Genomic DNA, 19,915 nt, shown 5'->3' on the forward strand with positions numbered 1-19,915 from the left:
TATGGTTTCCTTTGCTGTGCAAAAGCTTTGAAGTTTCATTAGGTCCCATTTGTTTATTTTTGTTTTTATTTCCATTACTCTAGGAGGTGGATCAAAAAAGATCTTGCTGTGATTTATGTCAAAGAGTGTTTTTCCTATGTTTTCCTCTAAGAGTTTTATAGTGTCCAGTCTTACATTTAGGTCTCTAATCCATTTTGAGTTTATTTTTGTGTATGGTGTTAGGGAGTGTTCTAATTTCATTCTTTTACATGTAGCTGTCCAGTTTTCCCACCACCACTTATTGAAGAGATTGTCTTTTATCCATTGTATATCTTTGCCTCCTTTGTCATAGATTAGTTGACAATAGGTGCATGGGTTTATCTCTGGGCTTTCTAACTTGTTCCATTGATCTATGTTTCTGTTTTGGTGCCAGTACCATATTGTCTTGATTACTGTAGCTTTGTAGTATAGTCTGAAGTCAGGGAGTCTGATTCCTCCAGCTCCGTTTTTTTCCCTCAAGACTGCTTTGGCTATTCAGGGTCTTTTGTGTCTCCATACAAATTTTAAGATGATTTGTTCTAGCTTTGTAAAAAATGCCATTGGTAATTTGATAGGGATTGCATTGAATCTGTAGATTGCTTTGGGCAGTATAGTCATTTTCAGAATATTGATTCTCCCAATCCAAGAACATGATATATCTCTCCATCTGTTGGTATCATTTTTAATTTCTTTCATCAGTGTCTTATAGTTTTCTGCATACAGGTCTTTTGTTTCCCTAGGTAGGTTTATTCCTAGGTATTTTATTCTTTTTGTTGCAATGGTAAATGGGAGTGTTTCCATAATTATTCTTTCAGATTTTTCATCATTAGTGTATAGGAAGGCAAGAGATTTTTGTGCATTAATTTTGTATCCTGCAACTTTACCAAATTCATTGATTAGCTCTAGTAGTTTTCTGGTGGCATTTTTAGGATTCCCTATGTATAGTATCATGTCATCTGCAAACAGTGACAGTTTTACTTCTTTTCCAATTTGAATTCCTGTTATTTCTTTTTCTTCTCTGATTACCGTGGTTGGGACTTCCAAAACTATGTTGAATAATAGTGGTGAGAATGGGCATCCTTGTCTCGTTCCTGATCTTAGAGGAAATGCTTTCAGTTTTTCACCATTGAGAATGATGTTTGCTGCCGGTTTGTCGTATATGACCTTTATTATGTTGAGGTAGGTTCCCTCTATGCCCACTTTCTGGAGAGTTTTTATCACAAATGGGTGTTGAATTTTGTCAAAAGCTTTTTCTGCATCTATTGAGATGATCATATGGTTTTTATTCTTCAGTTTGTTAACATGGTTTATCACATTGATTGATTTGTGTATATTGAAGAATCCTTAGATCCCTGGGATAAATCCCACTTGATCATGGTGTATGATCCTTTTAACGTGTTGTTGGATTCTGTTTGCTAGTATTTTGTTGAGGATTTTTGCATCTATATTCATCAGTGATATTGGTCTGTAATTTTCTTTTTTGTAGTATCTTTGCCTGGTTTTGGTATCAGGGTGATGGTGGCCTCATAGAATGAGTTTGGGAGTGTTCCTTCCTCTACAATTTTTTGGAAGAGTTTCAGAAGGATGGCTGTTAGCTCTTCTCTAAATGTTTGATAGAATTCACCTGTGAAGCCATCTGGTCCTGGATTTTTGTTTGTTGGAAGATTTCTAATCACAGTTTCAATTTCATTACTTGTGATTGGTCTGTTCATATTTTCTATTTCTTTCTGGTTCAGTCTTGGAAGGTTATACCTTTCTAAAAATTTTTCCATTTCTTCCAAGTTGTCCATTTTATTGGCATAGAGTTGCTTGTAGTAGTCTCTTAGGATGCTTTGTATTTCTGCAGTGTCTGTTGTAACTTCTCCTATTTCATTTTTAATTTTATTGATTAGAGTCCTCTCCCTCTTTTTCTTGATGAGTTTGGCTAATGGTTTATCAATTTGGTTTATCTTCTCAAAGAACCAGCTTTTAGTTTTATTGATCTGTGCTATTGTTTTCTTTGTTTCTATTTTGTTTATTTCTGCTCTGATCTTTATGATTTCTTTCCTTCTGCTAACTTTGGGTTTTGTTTGTTCTTCTTTCTCTAGTTCCTTTAGGTGTAAGGTTAGATTGTTTACTTGAGATTTTTCTTGTTTCTTGAGGTAGGCTTGTATAGCTATAAACTTCCCTCTTAGAACTGCTTTTGCTGCATCCCATAGGTTTTGGATCATCGTATTTTCATTGTCATTTGTCTCTAGGTATTTTTTTATTTCCTCTTTGATTTCTTCAGTGATCTCTTGGTTATTTAGTAACGTATTGTTTAGCCCCCATGTGTTTGTGTTTTTTACGTTTTTTTCCCTGTAATTCATTTCTAATCTCATAGCGTTGTGGTCAGAAAAGATGCTTGATATGATTTCAGTTTTCTTAAATTTACTGAGGCTTGATTTGTGACCCAAGATGTGATCTATCCTGAAGAATGTTCCGTGCACACTTGAGAAGTGTAATCTGCTGTTTTTTGATGGAATGTCCTATAAATATCAAATTAATCTATATGGTCTATTGTGTCATTTAAAGCTTCTGTTTCCTTGTTTATTTTCATTTTGGATGATCTGTCCATTGGTGTAAGTGAGGTGTTAACGTCCCCCACTATTATTGTGTTACTGTCGATTTCCTCTTTTATAGCTGTTAGCAGTTGTCTTATGTATTGAGGTGCTCCTATGTTGGGTGCATATATAATTATAATTGTTGTATCTTCTTCTTGGATTGATCCCTTGATCATTATCTAGTGTCCTTCCTTATCTCTTGTAACAGTCTTTATCTTAAAGTCTATTTTATCTGATATGAGTATTGCTACTCCAGCTTTCTTTTGATTTCCTTTTACATGGATTATCTTTTTCCATCCCCTCACTTTCAGTCTGTATGTGTCCTAGGTCTGAAGTGGGTCTCTTGTAGACAGCATAAATATGGGTCTTGTTTTTGTATCCATTCAGCAAGCCTGTGTCTTTTGGTTGGAGCATTTAATCCATTCACGTTTAAGGTAATTATTGATATGTATGTTCGTATGACCATTTTCTAATTGTTTTGGGTTTGTTTTTGTAGATCCTTTTCTTCTCTTGTGTTTCCCACTTTGAGAAGTTCCTTTAGCATTTGTTGTAGAGCTGGTTTGGTGGTGCTGAATTCTCTTAGCTTTTGCTTGTCTGTAAAGCTTTTGATTTCTCCATCGAATCTGAATGAGGTCCTTGCCAGGTAGAGTAATCTTGGTTGTAGGTTCTTCCCTTTCATCACTTTAAGTATATCATGCCACTCCCTTCTGGCTTGTAGAGTTTCTGCTGAGAAATCAGCTCTTAACCTTATGAGAGTTCCCTTGTATGTTATTTGCCGTTTTTCCCTTGCTGCTTTCAATAATTTTTCTTTGTCTTTAATTTTTGCCGATTTGATTACTGTGTATCTCGGCGTGTTTCTCCTTGTGTTTTTCCTGTATGGGACTCGCTGTGCTTCCTGGACTTGGGTGGCTATTTTCTTTCCCATGGTAGGGAAGTTTTTGGCTATAATCTCTTCGAATATTTTCTCTGGTCCTTTCTCTCTCTCCTCTTTCTGGGACCCCTATAATGCAAATGTTGTTGCATTTAATGTTGTCCCAGAGGTCTCTTAGGCTGTCTTCATTTCTTTTCATTCTTTTTTCTTTAGTCTGTTCCACAGCAGTGAATTCCACCATTCTGCTTTCCAGGTCACTTATCCATTCTTCTGCCTCAGTTATTCTGCTATTGATTCCTTCTAGTGTAGTTTTCATTTCAGTTATTGTATTGTTCATCTCTGTTTGTTTGTTCTTTAATTCTTCTAGGTCTTTGTTAAACATTTCTTGCATCTTCTCGATCTTTGCCTCCATTCTTTTTCCGAGGTCCTGGATCACCTTCACTACCATTATTCTGAATTCTTTTTCTGGAAGTTTGCCTATCTCCACTTTATTTAGTTGGTTTTCTGGAGTTTTATCTTGTTCCTTCATCTGGTACATAGCCCTCTGCCTTTTCATCTTGTCTATCTTTCTGTGAATGTGGTTTTCGTTCCACAGGCTGCAGGATTGTATTTCTTCTTGCTTCTGCTCTCTGCCCTCTGGTGGATGAGGCTATCTAAGAGGCTTGATGGGAAGGACTGTTGGTGGGTAGAGCTGACTGTTGCTCTGGTGGGCAGAGCTTAGTAAAACTTTAATCCACTTGACTGTTGATGGGTGGGGCTGGGTTCCCTCCCTGTTGGTTGTTTGGCCTGAGGCAACCCAACACTGGAGCCTACCTGGGCTCTTTGGTGGGGCTAATGACAGACTCTGGGAGGGCTCATGACAGACTCTGGGAGGGCTCACGCCAAGGAGTACTTCCCAGAACTTCTGCTGTCAGTGTCCTTGTCCCCAAGGTGAGCCACAGCCCCCCCTCCGCCTCTGCAGGAGACCCTCCAACACTAGCAGGTAGGTCTGGTTCAGTCTCCCCTGGGATCACTGCTCCTTCCCCTGGGTCCCGATGCACACACTACTTTGTGTGTGCCCTCCAAGAGTGGAGTCTATGTTTCCCCCAGTCCTGTCACCATCCTGCAATCAATTAATTCCCACTAGGCTTCAAAGTCTGATTCTCTACGAATTCCTCCTCCCGTTGCCGGACCCCCAAGTTGGGAAGCCTGACGTGGGGCTCAGAACCTTCACTCCAGTGGGTGGACTTCTGCGGTATAAGTGTTCTCCAGTCTGTGAGTCACCCACCCAGCAGTTATGGGATTTGATTTTACTGTGATTGTGCCCCTCCTACTGTCTCATTGTGGCTTCTCCTTTGTCTTTGGATGTGGGGTATATTTTTTGGTGAGTTCCAGTGTCTTTCTGTCGATGATTGTCCAGCAGCTAGTTGTGATTCTGGTGTTCTTGCAAGAGGGAATGAGAGCACGTCCTTCTACTCTGCCATCTTTGTTCCTCTCTCACATGTCTTTAAGTTTGTTTTCTGGGCAAATGTCCAAGCAGTGACTGGGAGAATGACTCACTCTGGTCTCTGTGAAACTCTAACTTCTCTCTGTTTCTTCCTCTGTAACAGCCCCCACCTGCACTTTTCTTTCCCCCCTCCCTCCCACATCCTACCTGGTCACATGGGGATTCCTCCCATCCCCTTAGGTATCTGAAGTCCCCACCAGCACTTAGTAGGTGCCCTAGTTGTGAGGAGATGTGAACTCCATGTCCTTCTACTCTGCCATCTTGACTCCGCCCCCCAAAATAGACTTTAAATTTTTTAAAAGATTACAAGAGACTGTAATAAAAAGGTTCAATAGAGGAAGAAGATATAACAATTGTAAAAATGTATGCACCTAATAACATACCCTCCAAATATAAGAAACAAAAATTAACGGACTTGAAGGGAGAAATAGATAGTTCTACAGCAATAAGGGGAGATTTCACTTTCAGTAATGGACAGAACTAAACAGAGATAAATTAGGAAATGGAAGACTTGAACAACCAATAAACCATCTAGATATAACAGATGTTTACAGAATACTCCATCAAATAACAGAATACAAGAAAAAGGACTTCCCTGGTGGTCTAGTGGTTAAGACTCCACACTCCCAATGCTGGGGACATGGGTTTGATCCCTGGTCAGGGAACTAAGAGCTCACATGCCTTACCATGTGGCCAAAAACAAACAAAAAAACCCAGAATACACAATTTTTTCAACTGCATGTGGGACATTCTCCAGGATAGACCATTCTCCAGGATAGGCCACAAAATAAACCTCAATGTATTTAAAAATATATTATACAAAGTATCTTTTCCAACCACAGTGAGATGAAGTTATAAATCAACCACAGAAGGAAAACTGGAAAATTCACAAATATGTGGAAATTAACACATTCTTAAACAAGTGAGTCAAAGATGAGATTACAAGGGAAATTAAAAAATACTTAGAGATGAAAATGAAATCACAGCATACAAAAACTTATGGGGGGAGGGCTTCCGTCGTGGTGCAGTGTTTAAGAATCCTTCTGCCAATGCAGGGGACACAGGGGACACAGGTTCTTCCCCTGGTCTGGGAAGATCCCACATGCTGCGGAGCAACTAAGCCCGTGCACCACAACTACTGAGCCTGAGCTCTAGAGCCCGTGAGCCACAACTACTGAAGCCTGCGCGCCTATAGCCCAAGCTCTGCCACAAGAGAAGCCACCACAGTGAGAAGCCTATGCGCCACAATGAAGGGTAGCTCCTGCTCGTCACAACTAGAGAAAGCCCTTGTGCAGCAACAAAGACCCAACGCAACGAAAAATAAATAAATAAATTAATTAATTTAAAAAAAACGTATGGGGGGACTTCCATGGTGGTGCAGTGGTTAAGAATCCGCCTGCCAATGCAGGGGACACAGGTTCGATCCCTGGTCTGGGAAGATCCCACATTTTGCGGAGCCACTAAGCCTGTGTGCCACAACTACTGAGCCTGTGTGCTGCAACTACTGAAGCCCGTGTGCTCTAAGGCCCGCATGCTGCAACTACTGAGCCCATGCACCGCAACTACTGAAGCCCGCGTGCTCTAAGGCCCACATGCTGCAACTACTGAGCCCATGTGCCGCAACTACTGAAGCCCATGCGCCTAGAGCCCGTGCTCTGCAACAAGAGAAGCCACTGCAATGAGAAGCCTGTGAACTGCTCGCCACAACTAGAGAAAGCCCCCGCACAGCAACGAAGACCCAACGCAGCCAAAAAAAAAAAAAAACTTATGGGATGTAACAAAAGCAGTGCTAAGAGGGAAATTTATAGGGATAAACATGAAAAAAAGAAGGTCTCAAGTCAACAACCTAACTTTATACCTTGAATGAACTAGAGAAAGAAAAACTAAACCCAAAGCTAGCAGAAAGAAGGATTAGAAAAATTAGAGCAGACGTAAAAAAAAAAAAGAGTATAGGGACTTCCCTAGTGGTCCAGTGGTTAAGACTCCAAGCTTCCACTGCAGGGAGCACGGGATCAATCCCTGGTTAGGGAACTAAGATCCCACATGCCCCATGGCATAGTCCCCAATAAATAAATAAATAAATAAATAAATGAGTTTAGAGAATCAATACAGAAAATCAATGAAAGAAAAAGTTGACTCTTCCCCCTAAATCAACAAAATTGACAAACCTTTAATTAGACTGACAGAAAAGGAGATTACTCAAATTACTTAAATCAGAAATCAATGTGGGGACATTACTACTGATTCTACAGAAATAAACAAGATTAACAAAAACACAAATTCGAAAAGATACATGCACCCCAATGTTCATAGCAGCATTATTTACAATAGCCAAGAGATGGACACAATCTAAGCATCCATCAACAGATGAATGGATAAAGATGAATGGTTAAAGAAGATATACATAGGAACTTCCCTGGTAGTCCAGTGGTTAAGATTCTGTGCTTCCACTACAGGGGGTGTGGGTTTGATCCCTGGTCAGGGAACTAAGATCCCACATGCCACGTGGTGTGGCCAAAAAAAAAAAAAAAAGAAAAGAAAATGTACACACACACACATACACACACAATGGAATACTACTTAGCCATAAAAAAGAATGAAATTTTGCCATTTGCAGCAACATGGATGGACCTAGAGGGTATTATGCTTAGTGAAATAAGTCAGACAGAGAAAAACAAATACCATACGATATCACTTATATCTGGAATGTAGAAAATACAACTAGTGAATATAACAAAAAAGAAGCAGATTCACAGATATAGAGAGCAAACTAGTGGTTACCCATGGGGAGAGGGAAGGGGGAGGGGCAATATAGCAGTAGGGGGACAAGAGATACAAACTATTAGGTATAAAAGAAGCTACAAGGATATATTGTACAACACAGGGAATATAGTCAATATTTTATAATAACTATAAATGGAGTATAACCTTTAAAAATTGTGAATCACAGAATGGGTGGGTGGAAGGATGGGTGGATAGATGGTTGGGTGGGTGGGAGAAAAATTGTGAATCACTATATTGTACACCCATAACATAAAATATTGTACATCAACTATACTTCAATTTTAAAATTTTTTAAAGAAATAAGTAGGATTATAAGAGGGTACTATGAACGATTGCATGCCACCAAATTGTTAACCTAGATGAAATGGGAAAATTCCTGGAAACACACAACATATGAAAACTGAATAACAAAGAAATATAAAATCTGAATAGACACATAACTAGAACAGAGAACAAACCAGTAATAAAAAACCTCCCAGCAAAGAAAAGCCCTAGACCAGGTGGCTTCACTGGTGAATTCTACCAAACTGAAGAGTTGATATGTCCTGAGGTAGACCAGTAAAAGTGTATTGCTCGCCTTGCCCGCTGAAAGAAAATTGCGTCTAGTGGTCCATATTGACTGGTATAGAGAAAAACCATTTGCCAGATCAGTAGCTGCATACCAGGTACCAGAGTGTGTGATAATTTGCTCAAGCAGTGAAACCACATCTGGTACATCAGCTGCAATTGGAGTCACCACCTGATTATACAATAATCCAGTGTCATTCTCAAAGGTGCATCTCTCTTCTGCACAGGCCAGATAGGCAAGTTGAATGAGGATGTGGTGGGAATTACCACTCCTGCATCTTTCCCTGATGGTGGCATTTATTTCTGCAATTCCTCTAGAAATGCAGTATTGTTTTTGGTTTACCACTTTCCTAGGTAAAGGCAGCTCTAGTGGCTTCCACTTGGCAGTTCCCACCACAATAGCCCTCACTCCACAGGTCAGGGAACTAGTGTGGGGATTCTGCCAGATGCTGAGTGTGTCTTTTCCTTTTATGTATTCCAGAATTGGCAAAATAACCACAGGATGGGTTCAGGGACCCAGTGGGCCCACTGTGATATGGACCTGAGCTAAAACTCTATTAATCACATGACTTCTGTAAGTCCCTACTCTGACTGGTAGACCACAGATTACACTTTGGATCTCCTAGAATTAGTGTCAGTTCAGAGCCAGTGTCCAGTAGTCCCCAAAAGGTCTGGTTATTTCCTTTTCTCCGGTGCACAGTTATCCTGGTAAAAGGCCAGTTCTCTTCAGAGAAGGCTTGGAGAAGGATTAATTGTATAAAATTTTGACAGTGTCCGTCTGCAAGGAAACCCAACCTCCCCTTCATTCAAGGGGTTCTGGGTCTGTAAACTGGCTTAAGTCTGGGAATTGATTGAGGGGCCATGACTCTCTGTTGTTATGATTCAGGTTAGACTTTTGTTCACATGACCTAGAAATTTTCCACTTACACAGATCAGGTAAGAATTTAGTAGGTTCCTAACTATTTTACTTTTAGTAGGAATACCGCGATCGACTAGGCAATGCCATAGTTCTTCATAAGTCAGACTATTTTGATTGATGCTTTGACTTTGCTGTCCATTATGGTAACCATGCCCACCTGGCCTTTGATGGTTGACTGCCACCACTTGGTCCTTGCCATCTCAGGATCCAATTACTCCCATTGTTTTTAGATTTCCCAATTTCACTGTAAGGTCTGGTCTACCTTACAGTGGTACAGAGAAGAGTGATCACAGAGTTCTCCAAGGATGCCAAGGCTCCTCTCGTAAATCTGTTTCTCACAGTCATGATGAAAGGTATGTCTTCTGGACTCTCCCAGGTTGGATGAGCAGATCTTAAGTGACAAATCCACTTTAACATTCCAATCTCTCTAAGCTTTTAATTCTTTCCCCTACATTAGACAAGTCTGGCATGTCTAACTTATTCACTGTGAGTAACCTTTTGGTCCATGTTCCAGTCAACCAACCAAACTGTTAGAACCTTTTCTAATTTCCCAAGCTGAAATGTTAAATACTGAATCTCAGCTTAGTGAGTCTACATCAGTTGGCCTGATCCAACTTTATGTTCCTTCCACCATTATCCCACACCTTTAACATCCATTCCCACACATATTCCCTGGATTTCTGCCTGTAAAAATTAGAAAACTCAAGTAGTTCTTTTGGAGTGTAGTGCACCTCTTCATGGGTCACTCTTTGTACCTCACCTTTAGTGGCCTACTGGGATTTGAATCTAGTTATAGATCTAGAAACAAAGAAATGCTGTGGGAGTGGTTCCTGAGGAAACTCAGCCTTGTCTTGCATGACAACTGCCTCAGGAGAGGTCATTACAGTTTCCTCAGGCAATGCAGGGTTAATACTCTCAGACAGGGGTGGAGTGGCCATTCCCACTGATATTGGGTGAAGAGACCGCTCCCCTGGCAAAGAACACTCATCAGAATTTAGAGCTTTCAACATCCCAAGCTTTAACAAAATCTTTCCATACATCCCCATTCCAACTTTCAGGATCCCATTCCTTTTCAGTCAATGCCCTTACTTTATAAATTTATTTATTTATATTTAGCTGCATTGGGTCTTCATTGCTGTGTGCGGGCTTCTCATTGCAGTGGCTTCTCTTGTTGCAGAGCATGGGCTCTAGGCACGTGGGCTTCAGTAGTTGTGGCACGCGGGCTCAGTAGTTGTGGCACACAGGCTTTGTTGCTCCGTGGCATGTGGATCTTCCTGGACCAGGGCTCAAACCCATGTCCCCTGCATTGGCAGGAGGATTCTTAACCACTGCGTCACCAGGGAAGTCCCAATGCCCTCACTTTATTTATTTATTATTTTTTTAAAATAGAGTTATTATTACTTGCTATTTTTTAAAAATTTATTTATTTAATTTTGGCTGTGTTGGGTCTTCGTTTCTGTGCGAGGGCTTCCTCTAGTTGCAGCAAGCAGGGACCACTCTTCATCGCGGTGCGCAGGCCTCTCACTATCGCGGCCTCTCTTGTTGCAGAGCACAGACTCCAGACGCGCAGGCTCAGTAGTTGTGGCTCACGGGCCTAGTTGCTCCACGGCATGTGGGATCTTCCCAGACCACGGCTTGAACCCGTGTCCCCTGCATTGGCAGGCAGATTCTCAACCACTGCGCCACCAGGGAAGCCCATGCCCTCACTTTAACATTAGCCACCCAGTGAGGCTGGGAGCTCAACTTGTAATTCAGCTAGTCAGAGAATGAGATTCTTGGTTTAATTTTCATCAGTCTTAGCCTGGATCTACAGGAGATTAAGGGTTTCCTTAAAGGCACACATAGAAGTTTCAGGTCACTTATGTGGCACTTGAGCTGGGAATCTGATTCTCTGAGCTCATCCTTTTCTTTCCCCACTTTGTTCAGTGACATTAGGAGCAACCAACCAATCTCATTATATTTGTTAATTTGCCAAAAATGTTTGAAAGTGTCATATACACAGTCACCCAGATTCTTGCTTCTTATAAGCAGTGCATTAGGAGTATCCAATAGTGACATTTTGCATATCTTAATTGCCAGATCATGCCAAGGATGGAGATAAACAGGATATTGGCTCTAAGTAGTTAAGGTGCATGTCAAAGGAATGATTTCAACGAGCCCAGACTCTTGCATCTCCCCAGTTAATGAATTTAGAGAAGTGCGAAATTCATTAACTTGAAATATCTGGTTTTCTTTAATTAACAATAATCTTTTTTGATGTTCCAGCTACCTGTTGTTGTTGGTTTTTTTTAATGCAAAACATCCTATATATCCCTGGTCCTCCCTTACCTCTTTGGAACAGTCCCTCACGGCTATCTGAGAGGCTGTCTCCTGGGCTTAAGTTTTCAGCAAGTCCACCAAATAAAACATAATTCTCAACTTTTAGGTTGTGCATTTTTTTTCAGTTGATATATATATCTTTTTTTTCTCTTATAATGAATCAGCTCACATGATTGTGGAGGCTAAGAAGTCTCATGATCTCTACTTGGCAAGCTGGAGACCCAGGAGAGCCCAAGGTATAGTTCCAGTCTAAAAGCCAGCAGGTGCAAGACCCAAGAAGAGCTGATGTTTCAGTTCAAGCCTAAAGACTGAAAAGACTAAAGTCCCAGCCCAAGGCAGTCAGACAGGTGGAGTTCCCTTCTACTTAGCCTTTTTTTGTTCTATTCAGGTCTTTAATTGGATAAGACCCACCCACATTAGGAAGGGCATTCTGCTTTACTCAGTCTACTGATTCAAGTGTCAATCTCATCCAGAAACATCTTCACAGACATACCCAGAATATCTGACTAAATATCTGGGCTCCCTGTGGCCCAGTCAAGTTGACACATAAAATTGACTGGTACAACTATCAACAGAGTAAAAAGGCAATACACAGAATGAGAGAAAATATTTGCAAATCACATGTCTGATAAGTAATTAACATCCAGAATATATAAAGAATTCCTACAACTCAACAAGAACAAACCTAGTTCCAAAATGGGCAAAAGACTTGAATAGACATTTCTCCAAAGAATTTATACACATGACAAGCAAGCACATGAAAAGATGCTCAACATCACTAATCATTTGAGAAATACAAATCAAAATCACAATGAGATACTTCAGACCCATTAGGATAGCTATTATGAGAAAAAAAGCCAAAACCTAGAAAATAACAAGTGTTGGTGAGAGTGTGAGGAAATTGGAACCCTTGTGCACTGCTGATAAGGATGTAAAATGGTGCAGCCATACGGAAAACAGTATGGCAGTTCCTTAAGAAATGAAAAATAAAATTACCATATGATCCAGCAACTCTACTCCTGGATATACAAAGAATTGACAGCAGGGACGTAAACAGATATTTGTACTCCTATGTTCATAGCAGCATTATTCACAATGGCAGAGAGGTGGAAGCAACTTGTGTGTCCAATGATGAATGAGTGGATAAACAAAACGTGATATATACATACAATGGAATAATAGTTAGCCTTTAAAAGAAAGGAAATTCTAACAGATACTACAATAGTGATGAACGCTGAGGATATGCTAAATGAAATAAACCAGGCACAAAAGGACAAATACTTTATGATTTCACTTAGATAAGGTTTCTAGAGTAGGTAAATTCATAGAGACAGAAAGATGAATGGTTGTTGCCAGGGTTTGGGGGAAAAGGGGAATGGGTAGTTACTGTTTAATGGGTCAGTGTTTCTGTATGGGGTGATGAAAAAGTTCTGAAAATAGATAGTGGTATGGTTATATAACATTATAAATGTACTTAATGCCAATGAATTATACAATTAAAAATAGTTAAAATCACAAATTTTATGTTATGTGTATTTTACCACAATAAAAAATTGAAAAATAGGTAATTGCCTGTTTCAAACAAAAATAATTGGAATGTAATAAATATTGAGTTTATAATACATGTAGAAGTATGATACAACACAGACGTGGAGAACAAACTTATGGATATCAAGGGGGGAAGAGGGGGAGGGGATGAATTGGGAGATTGGGATTGACATATATACACTATTGATACTATGTATAAAATAGATAACTAATGAGAACCTACTGTATAGCACAGCGAACTCTACTCAGTGCTCTGTGGTGACCTAAATGGGAATGAAGTCCAAAAAACAGGGGATATATATATATATATAGCTGACTCACTTTGCTGTACAGTAGAAACTAACACAACGTTGTAAAGCAATTATACTCCAATAAAAATGAAAAAAAAAGTATGATACAAATATCACATAGGCCAGGAGAGAGAAAAAGGTAGAATATTGCTGTAAGGTTTATACAGTGTTTAAAAGTGGTGTAATACCACATTAAGGTAAATGGTGGTAAGCTAAATATGTACACTATGAACCCCAAAGCAAAAAGTATAGCTAGTAAACCAGTAAGGGAAATAAAGTGGAATCATAATATAGATCCACTCTAAAGAAGACAGAAAAATAATAAAAGGAAACCAAAAAAAAAAGGGACAAACAGAAAACAAACAGCAAGATGGTAAATTTTAACCTAACCATATTGATAATTACATTAAATTTAAATGGTCTAAACATCCAATTAAAAGGCAGAAATTGTCAGGTTGGATAAAAAAGAAACTCAATTCTATGCTTCCTGTAAGAAACCCATTTTAAGTATAATAACCCAAATATGTTTAAACCAAAAGAATAGAAAAAGGAAAAGAAAGACTTCTCTGGAGGTCCAGTGGTTAAGACTCCACACTAACACTGCAGGGGGCATGGGTTCGATCCCTGGTCAGTGAACTAAGATCCCACATACCATGTGGCACAGCCAAAAAAAAAAAGAAAAGGAAAAGTATGGTAACACTCATCAAAGGAAAGCTAGAGTGACTATATTAACAACAAAGTAAGTTACAGAGAAAAATATATTACTAGAGATAAACAGAGTCATTTCATAACAGTAAAGTAGCCAATTCATTGAGAGAACATAACAATTCTAAACATTTAGGCATCTAGTAGCAGAGATTCAAAGTACATGAAGAAAATTTGATAGACTGTCAGAAGAACTAGAAAAATGCACAGTTACAGTCAAACATTTCTACATCCCTCTTTTGATAATTGATAGATAAAGCTGAGAAAAAACAACAGAAGACTTGAAAAATACTATCAACCAGCTTGATGTAATTGTTATTTTACAGAGTATTCAACAACAGAACACAAATTGTATTCAATTGCATACATAACATTTACCAATATAGACCATATTCTGAGCCATAAAACAAATTTTAAGAAATTTACTAGGATTTAGATCATATCAAACAAGTTCTCTGATTCCAAAGAAATAGAATTAGAAATAAATAAGAGATGGACTTCCCTGGTGGCACAGTGGTTAAGAATCCGCCTGCCAATGCAGGGGGACACTGGTTCAAGCCCTGGTCCAGGAAGATCCCACATGCTGTGGAGCAACTAAGCCCGTGCGCCACAACTACTGAGCTTGCGCTCTAGAGCCCACGAGCCACAACTACTGAGCCCATGTGCCACAACTACTGAAGCCCTTGCTCCTAGAGCCCGTGCTCTGCAACAAGAGAAGCCACCGCTATGAGAAGCCCGCGCACCGCAACCAAGAGTAGCCCCTGCTTGCTGCAACTAGAGAAAGCTCACACACAACAACAAAGACCCAACGCAGCCAAAAATAAATAAATAAATAAATATTTTTAAAAAAGAAATTTACTAGGATTCAGATCATATGAAATAAGTTCTCTGACCCCAAAGAAATTGAACTAGAAATAAATAAGAGACGGACTTCCCTGCTGGTGCAGCGGTTAAGAATCTGCCTGTCAGTGCAGGGGACATGGGTATGAGCCCTGGTCCAGGAAGATCCCACATGCCACAGAGCAACTAAGCCCGTGTGCCACAACTACTGACCCTGCGCTCTAGAGCCCGTGAGCCACAACTACTGAAGCCCGTGCACCTAGAGCCCATGCTCCGCAACAAGAGAAGCCACCGCAATGAGAAGCCCACACACTGCAACAAAGAGTAGCCCCCACTCGCCACAACTAGAGAAAGCCCGTGCACAGCAACGAAGACCCAGTGCAGCCAAAAATAAATAAATAAATAAATAAATAAAAGAAAGAAGAGAAAAAAGTTTCCAAATATTTGGAAACTAAATAACACTCTTCTAAATAACTCATGGGTCAAAGAAAAAAATCAAAAATGAAATTATAACATTTAAAACTGAATGAAAATGAAAACAACATTTTCATTTGCAGAGGGGGAATATATGGAACAAAACACTTATTACAACAACAACAAAAAGTTATCAAATCAATGACCTCAGCTTCTACTTTAAGAAACTAGAAAAAAAGAAGAGCAAATTATACCCAAAGCAAATAGTGTAAATGAAATGATGAAGATCAGTGCAGAAATCAGTAAAATAGAAAACAGAAAAGCAGTTAATCTGTGAAATCAAAAGCTGATTCTTTGAGAAGATCAGTAAAATTGATAAACCTCTAGCCAGACTGATAAGGAGAGACAGAGAAGGACAAATTACTAATATCAGAAATAAGAGTGACATTACTACGGATTCTACAGATAGTAAAGAGATAATACTATGAATAACTTTAGGTCAATAAACTCAACAACTCAGATGAAATGGACAAATTCCTTGAAAGACAAACTGTGAAAGCTCACTTAAGAAGAAATAGATAACCAGAATAACTCTACGATTTTTTTCATTGAATTTGTAGCTTAAAACTTTCCCAGGAATTAAACCCCAAGTCTAGATGGTTCCACTGATTATTTTTCCCCACCCTACCCAAATATTGGTGGTTTCTTTTTTTTTTAATTTAATTAATTAATTAATTAATTTGGTTGCGTTGGGTCTTCGTCGCTACACGCGGGTTTTCTCTAGTTGCATCGAGCGGGGGCTACTCTTTGTTGCGGTGCGCAGGCTTCTCATTGCAGTGGTTTCTCTTGTCGCAGAGCTTGGGCTTTAGGCGCATGGGCTTCAGTAGTTGTGGCACATGGACTCAGTAGTTGTGGCTCGCTGGCTCTAGAGCACAGGCTCAGTAGTTGTGGTGCACAGGCTTAGTTGCTCTGCAGCATGTGGGATCTTCCTGGACCAGGGATCGAACCTGTGTCCCCTGCATTGGCAGGTGGATTCTTAACCACTGCACCACCAGGGAAGTCCAACATTGGTGGTTTCTACGAAACATATAAAAGGAAATGCCAATACTCAACAAACTCTTACAGAAAACTGAAAAGAATATTCTACCTGAGTCTATAAAGCTACCATTATTCTGATGTCAAAACCAAAGTCATTGTAAGAAAAAATAACTACACACCAACATACTTTATAATCATAGATACAAAAATTGTTAACAAAAATTTAGCTAATCGAATACAACATAGTAAAAAGAATGCTACATCATGAGTAAATGGGGTTTACTCTAAAAGTGTGAGGTTGGTTTAACATTCATAAGTCAATGTAATTCACTATATTGCCAGATTCAAATAGGAAAAAAAAAATCATGATTATCTCCTTAGATGCAGTAAAAACTTTTGATAAAACCCAATGCCTATTCCTGATTAAAAACTCACCAAACTAGGAAAAGAAGGAATTTCCCCAACTTGATAAAGAGCCATAAAATATATACAGCTGCTATCGTACTTAATGGTAGAAGACTGAATGCTTTCCCCTAAAGCCTAACATCAAGAACAAAGCAAGGATGCCTCATCACTTTTATTCAACTTGATATTGGAGGTCCTAGCCTAACCAATGAGTCAAGAACCAAGTTTAGGGGCTTCCCTGGTGGCGCAGTGGTTGAGAGTCTGCCTGCCAATGCAGGCACACGGGTTCAAGCCCTGGTCTGGGAGGATCCCACATGCCGCGGAGCAACTGGGCCCGTGAGCCACAATTACTGAGCCTGAGCGTCTGGAGCCTGTGCTCCGCAACAAGAGAGGCCGCGATAGTGAGAGGCCCGTGCACAGCGATGAAGAGTGGCCCCCGCTTGCCACAACTAGAAGAAAGCCCTCGCACAGAAACGAAGACCCAACACAGCCATAAATAAATAAATAAATAAATTAAAAAAAAAAAAAAGAATCAAGTTTAAGTGCACAGAGATATGAAAGGGGGAAATAAAACTGCCTCTATTAGTATACGACAGGATTGTCTATGTAGAAAATCCAAAGACTGTACAAAGAATATCTATGAGAATTAATAAATTAGGTTTCAGTATACAAGATCGATATACAAAAATTTATTGTATTTCTTTGTTAGTTGTGAACAATCGAGAATAGAAATTAAGAAACAATACTATTTACAATAGTATAAAAAATATGAACTACTTGGGGATAAATCTGACAAAAGATATGCAAAGCACTTCTGAGAAAAATTAGACCTAAATAAATAGAGAGATATGCTATATTCAAGTGTCAGACACTCAATATTGTTAAGATTTCAATTCTCCCCAAATTGATCTACAAATTCAGTACATTCCCAGTCAAAATACCAGTAGGCTTTTTTTTTTCCCCCAATAGTATTTGACAGACTGATTCTAAATATCCTATGGAAAAGCAAAGGGAGAAAGCAGTGTGGATAAAGACAGTTTTTTTTATTTTATTTTAGTTTTTAAAATAAATTTATTATTTATTTTTGGCTGCTTTGGGTCTTGCTGTGCGTGGGCTTTCCCTAGTTGCAGCGAGCGGGGGCTACTCTTCGTTGAGGTGCCCGGGCTTCTCACTGTGGTGGCTTCTTGTGTTGCGGAGCATGGGCTCTAGGTGTGCGGGCTTCAGTAGGTGTGGCATGTGGGCTCGGTAGTTGTGGCGCACGGGCTTAGTAGCTCTGTGGCATGTGAGATCCTCCCGGACCGAGGCTCAAACCCATGTCCCCTGCATTGGCAGGTGGATTCTTAACCACTGTGCCATCAGGGAAGTCCCAAAGACACGTTTCAGATTATGACTGTTTGAGTCTTGAGAGAAAAGCCCAAGAAGAGGAAAAGGAGGTAAAAGGAAGATGTGAGAGAAGTTGGGCACAACTGAAAAAGAACAAAGTTTAGGAATTAAAACTACATGATTTCAAGAATTATTATGAAACCTCAGTAATCAAGACACTGTGGTATTGTGGGACTTCTCTGGTGGTACAGTGGTTAAGAATCTGTCTGTCAATGCAGGGAACGTGGGTTCGAGCCCTGGTCCAGGAAGATCCCACATGCCACTGAGTTACTAAGCCCATGTACCACAACTACTGAGCCTGCACTCTAGAGCCCGCGAGCCAGAACTACTGAAGTCTGCACACCTAGAGCCCGTGTTCTGTGACAAGAGAAGCCACCACAATGAGAAGCTTGCGCACCTCAATGAAGAGTAGCCCCCGCTCGCCACAACTAGAGAAAGCCCGCGCTCAGCAACAAAGACCCAACACAGCCAAAAAAAAAAAAAGACACTGTGGTATTGGCATTAAGATAGACACATAGATCAAGAGAACTGACTAGAGACTACATTAACTCACACATATATGATCAACTGATTTTCAGTAAAGGTGCAAGTGCAATTTAATGGAGAAAGGGTAGTCTTTTCAACAAACAGAGCTAGAATAATTGTTAAAAAAAAAAGAACCTCAATCCATATCTGATATCATATACAAAGATTAAGACAAAATGGATCATAGACCTAAATGTAAAATCTAAAAGTATAAAACTCCTAGAAGAATACATAAGAGAAAATGTATTGTCTAAAATGTAATGTATCAAAAATAAGTATTTGATAAAAGCTCAGTAGAGAACAAATTAAAACTATTGACTAAAATTAGATACCAATATTAGCTATAGATTTTAATTTTTCTATCACAATCACTCAATAACACACGTGATTTATTTCTTAAAAAGCTTAATTATCTTTGATATGGAAGTGAAAGGAATTAATGTAGAATTGGAGCTTGTTATCTACAGAGTCAGGTGAAATCATCATTTGAAATCAATGTGACCTCAAACACAGTCAAATGTCATGAAAATAAAGTGAATCCTTAAAAAAAAAATGTAGCTGGTCATGGAAAGTTTAAAAAGCAAGTTGCAATCTATAAACTTTTCATTTACTACCTACCTCTCTGGCTCTGTGGAGCTGTGCTTGCTCAATCCTAGTGATGACATCCTGTACCGTAAATGGGATCTCAAGCTTAGGGACCTCTGATCTATCACGGACATTTTTGTACATTATGGTGAAATCCAAAGCTTCTTTTTCTCCTTCCTATTCACTGTCTATCTCAGTTGGCATCTGGATAAACGTTTTGGAAGTTGAGTGATTTTCTTTTATTTCTTCGTTTTTCACAGAATATAGGCAAATGCTAATAAAGCCATCCACAAGGAAGTTAGAAGAGCAGGAAAAGCCTGCAACCAAAGGCTGTGGTGTACCCTGATACTAGCCGTGCTGTTTCAGTCCGGGTGATGTCATAGTAGACCCATTGTGACATTATCATTGACTCAAACATTTAAAGAGTGCTTACTATATGCAGAGAATTAGGCATTCTATATGCTGTGATGGTAGCGGGTGAAGGGGGGAGGGAGGGAAGGAAAGAACAGACAACAGGAACGCTAAAAGAAATAGAAGGTATAGCCCTGCTTTAAATGAGCTTAAAATCTAGGTGTTAGAATTCAAGATCCAGTGTATCAATGTAACTTCTGGTTCTTCTCTCCTCCTGAGGTTTTG

General features: G+C 39.5%; 1 protein-coding gene across 1 annotated transcript in view; it reads right to left on the reverse strand.

Annotated features, from left to right (window-relative positions):
* Positions 1-19,423, reverse strand: part of FAM186A (family with sequence similarity 186 member A) — a 75,821-nt gene extending 56,398 nt beyond the window's left edge. The window contains 1 exon segment of the mRNA XM_059937356.1: positions 19,313-19,423. Coding sequence (XP_059793339.1) covers positions 19,313-19,423 — 111 coding nt within the window.
* Between the last annotated feature and the right edge of the window lie 492 nt (positions 19,424-19,915).

The sequence above is a fragment of the Balaenoptera ricei genome, chromosome 10, assembly GCF_028023285.1.
Source record: "Balaenoptera ricei isolate mBalRic1 chromosome 10, mBalRic1.hap2, whole genome shotgun sequence".
In the NCBI taxonomy this organism is placed as follows: domain Eukaryota; kingdom Metazoa; phylum Chordata; class Mammalia; order Artiodactyla; family Balaenopteridae; genus Balaenoptera; species Balaenoptera ricei.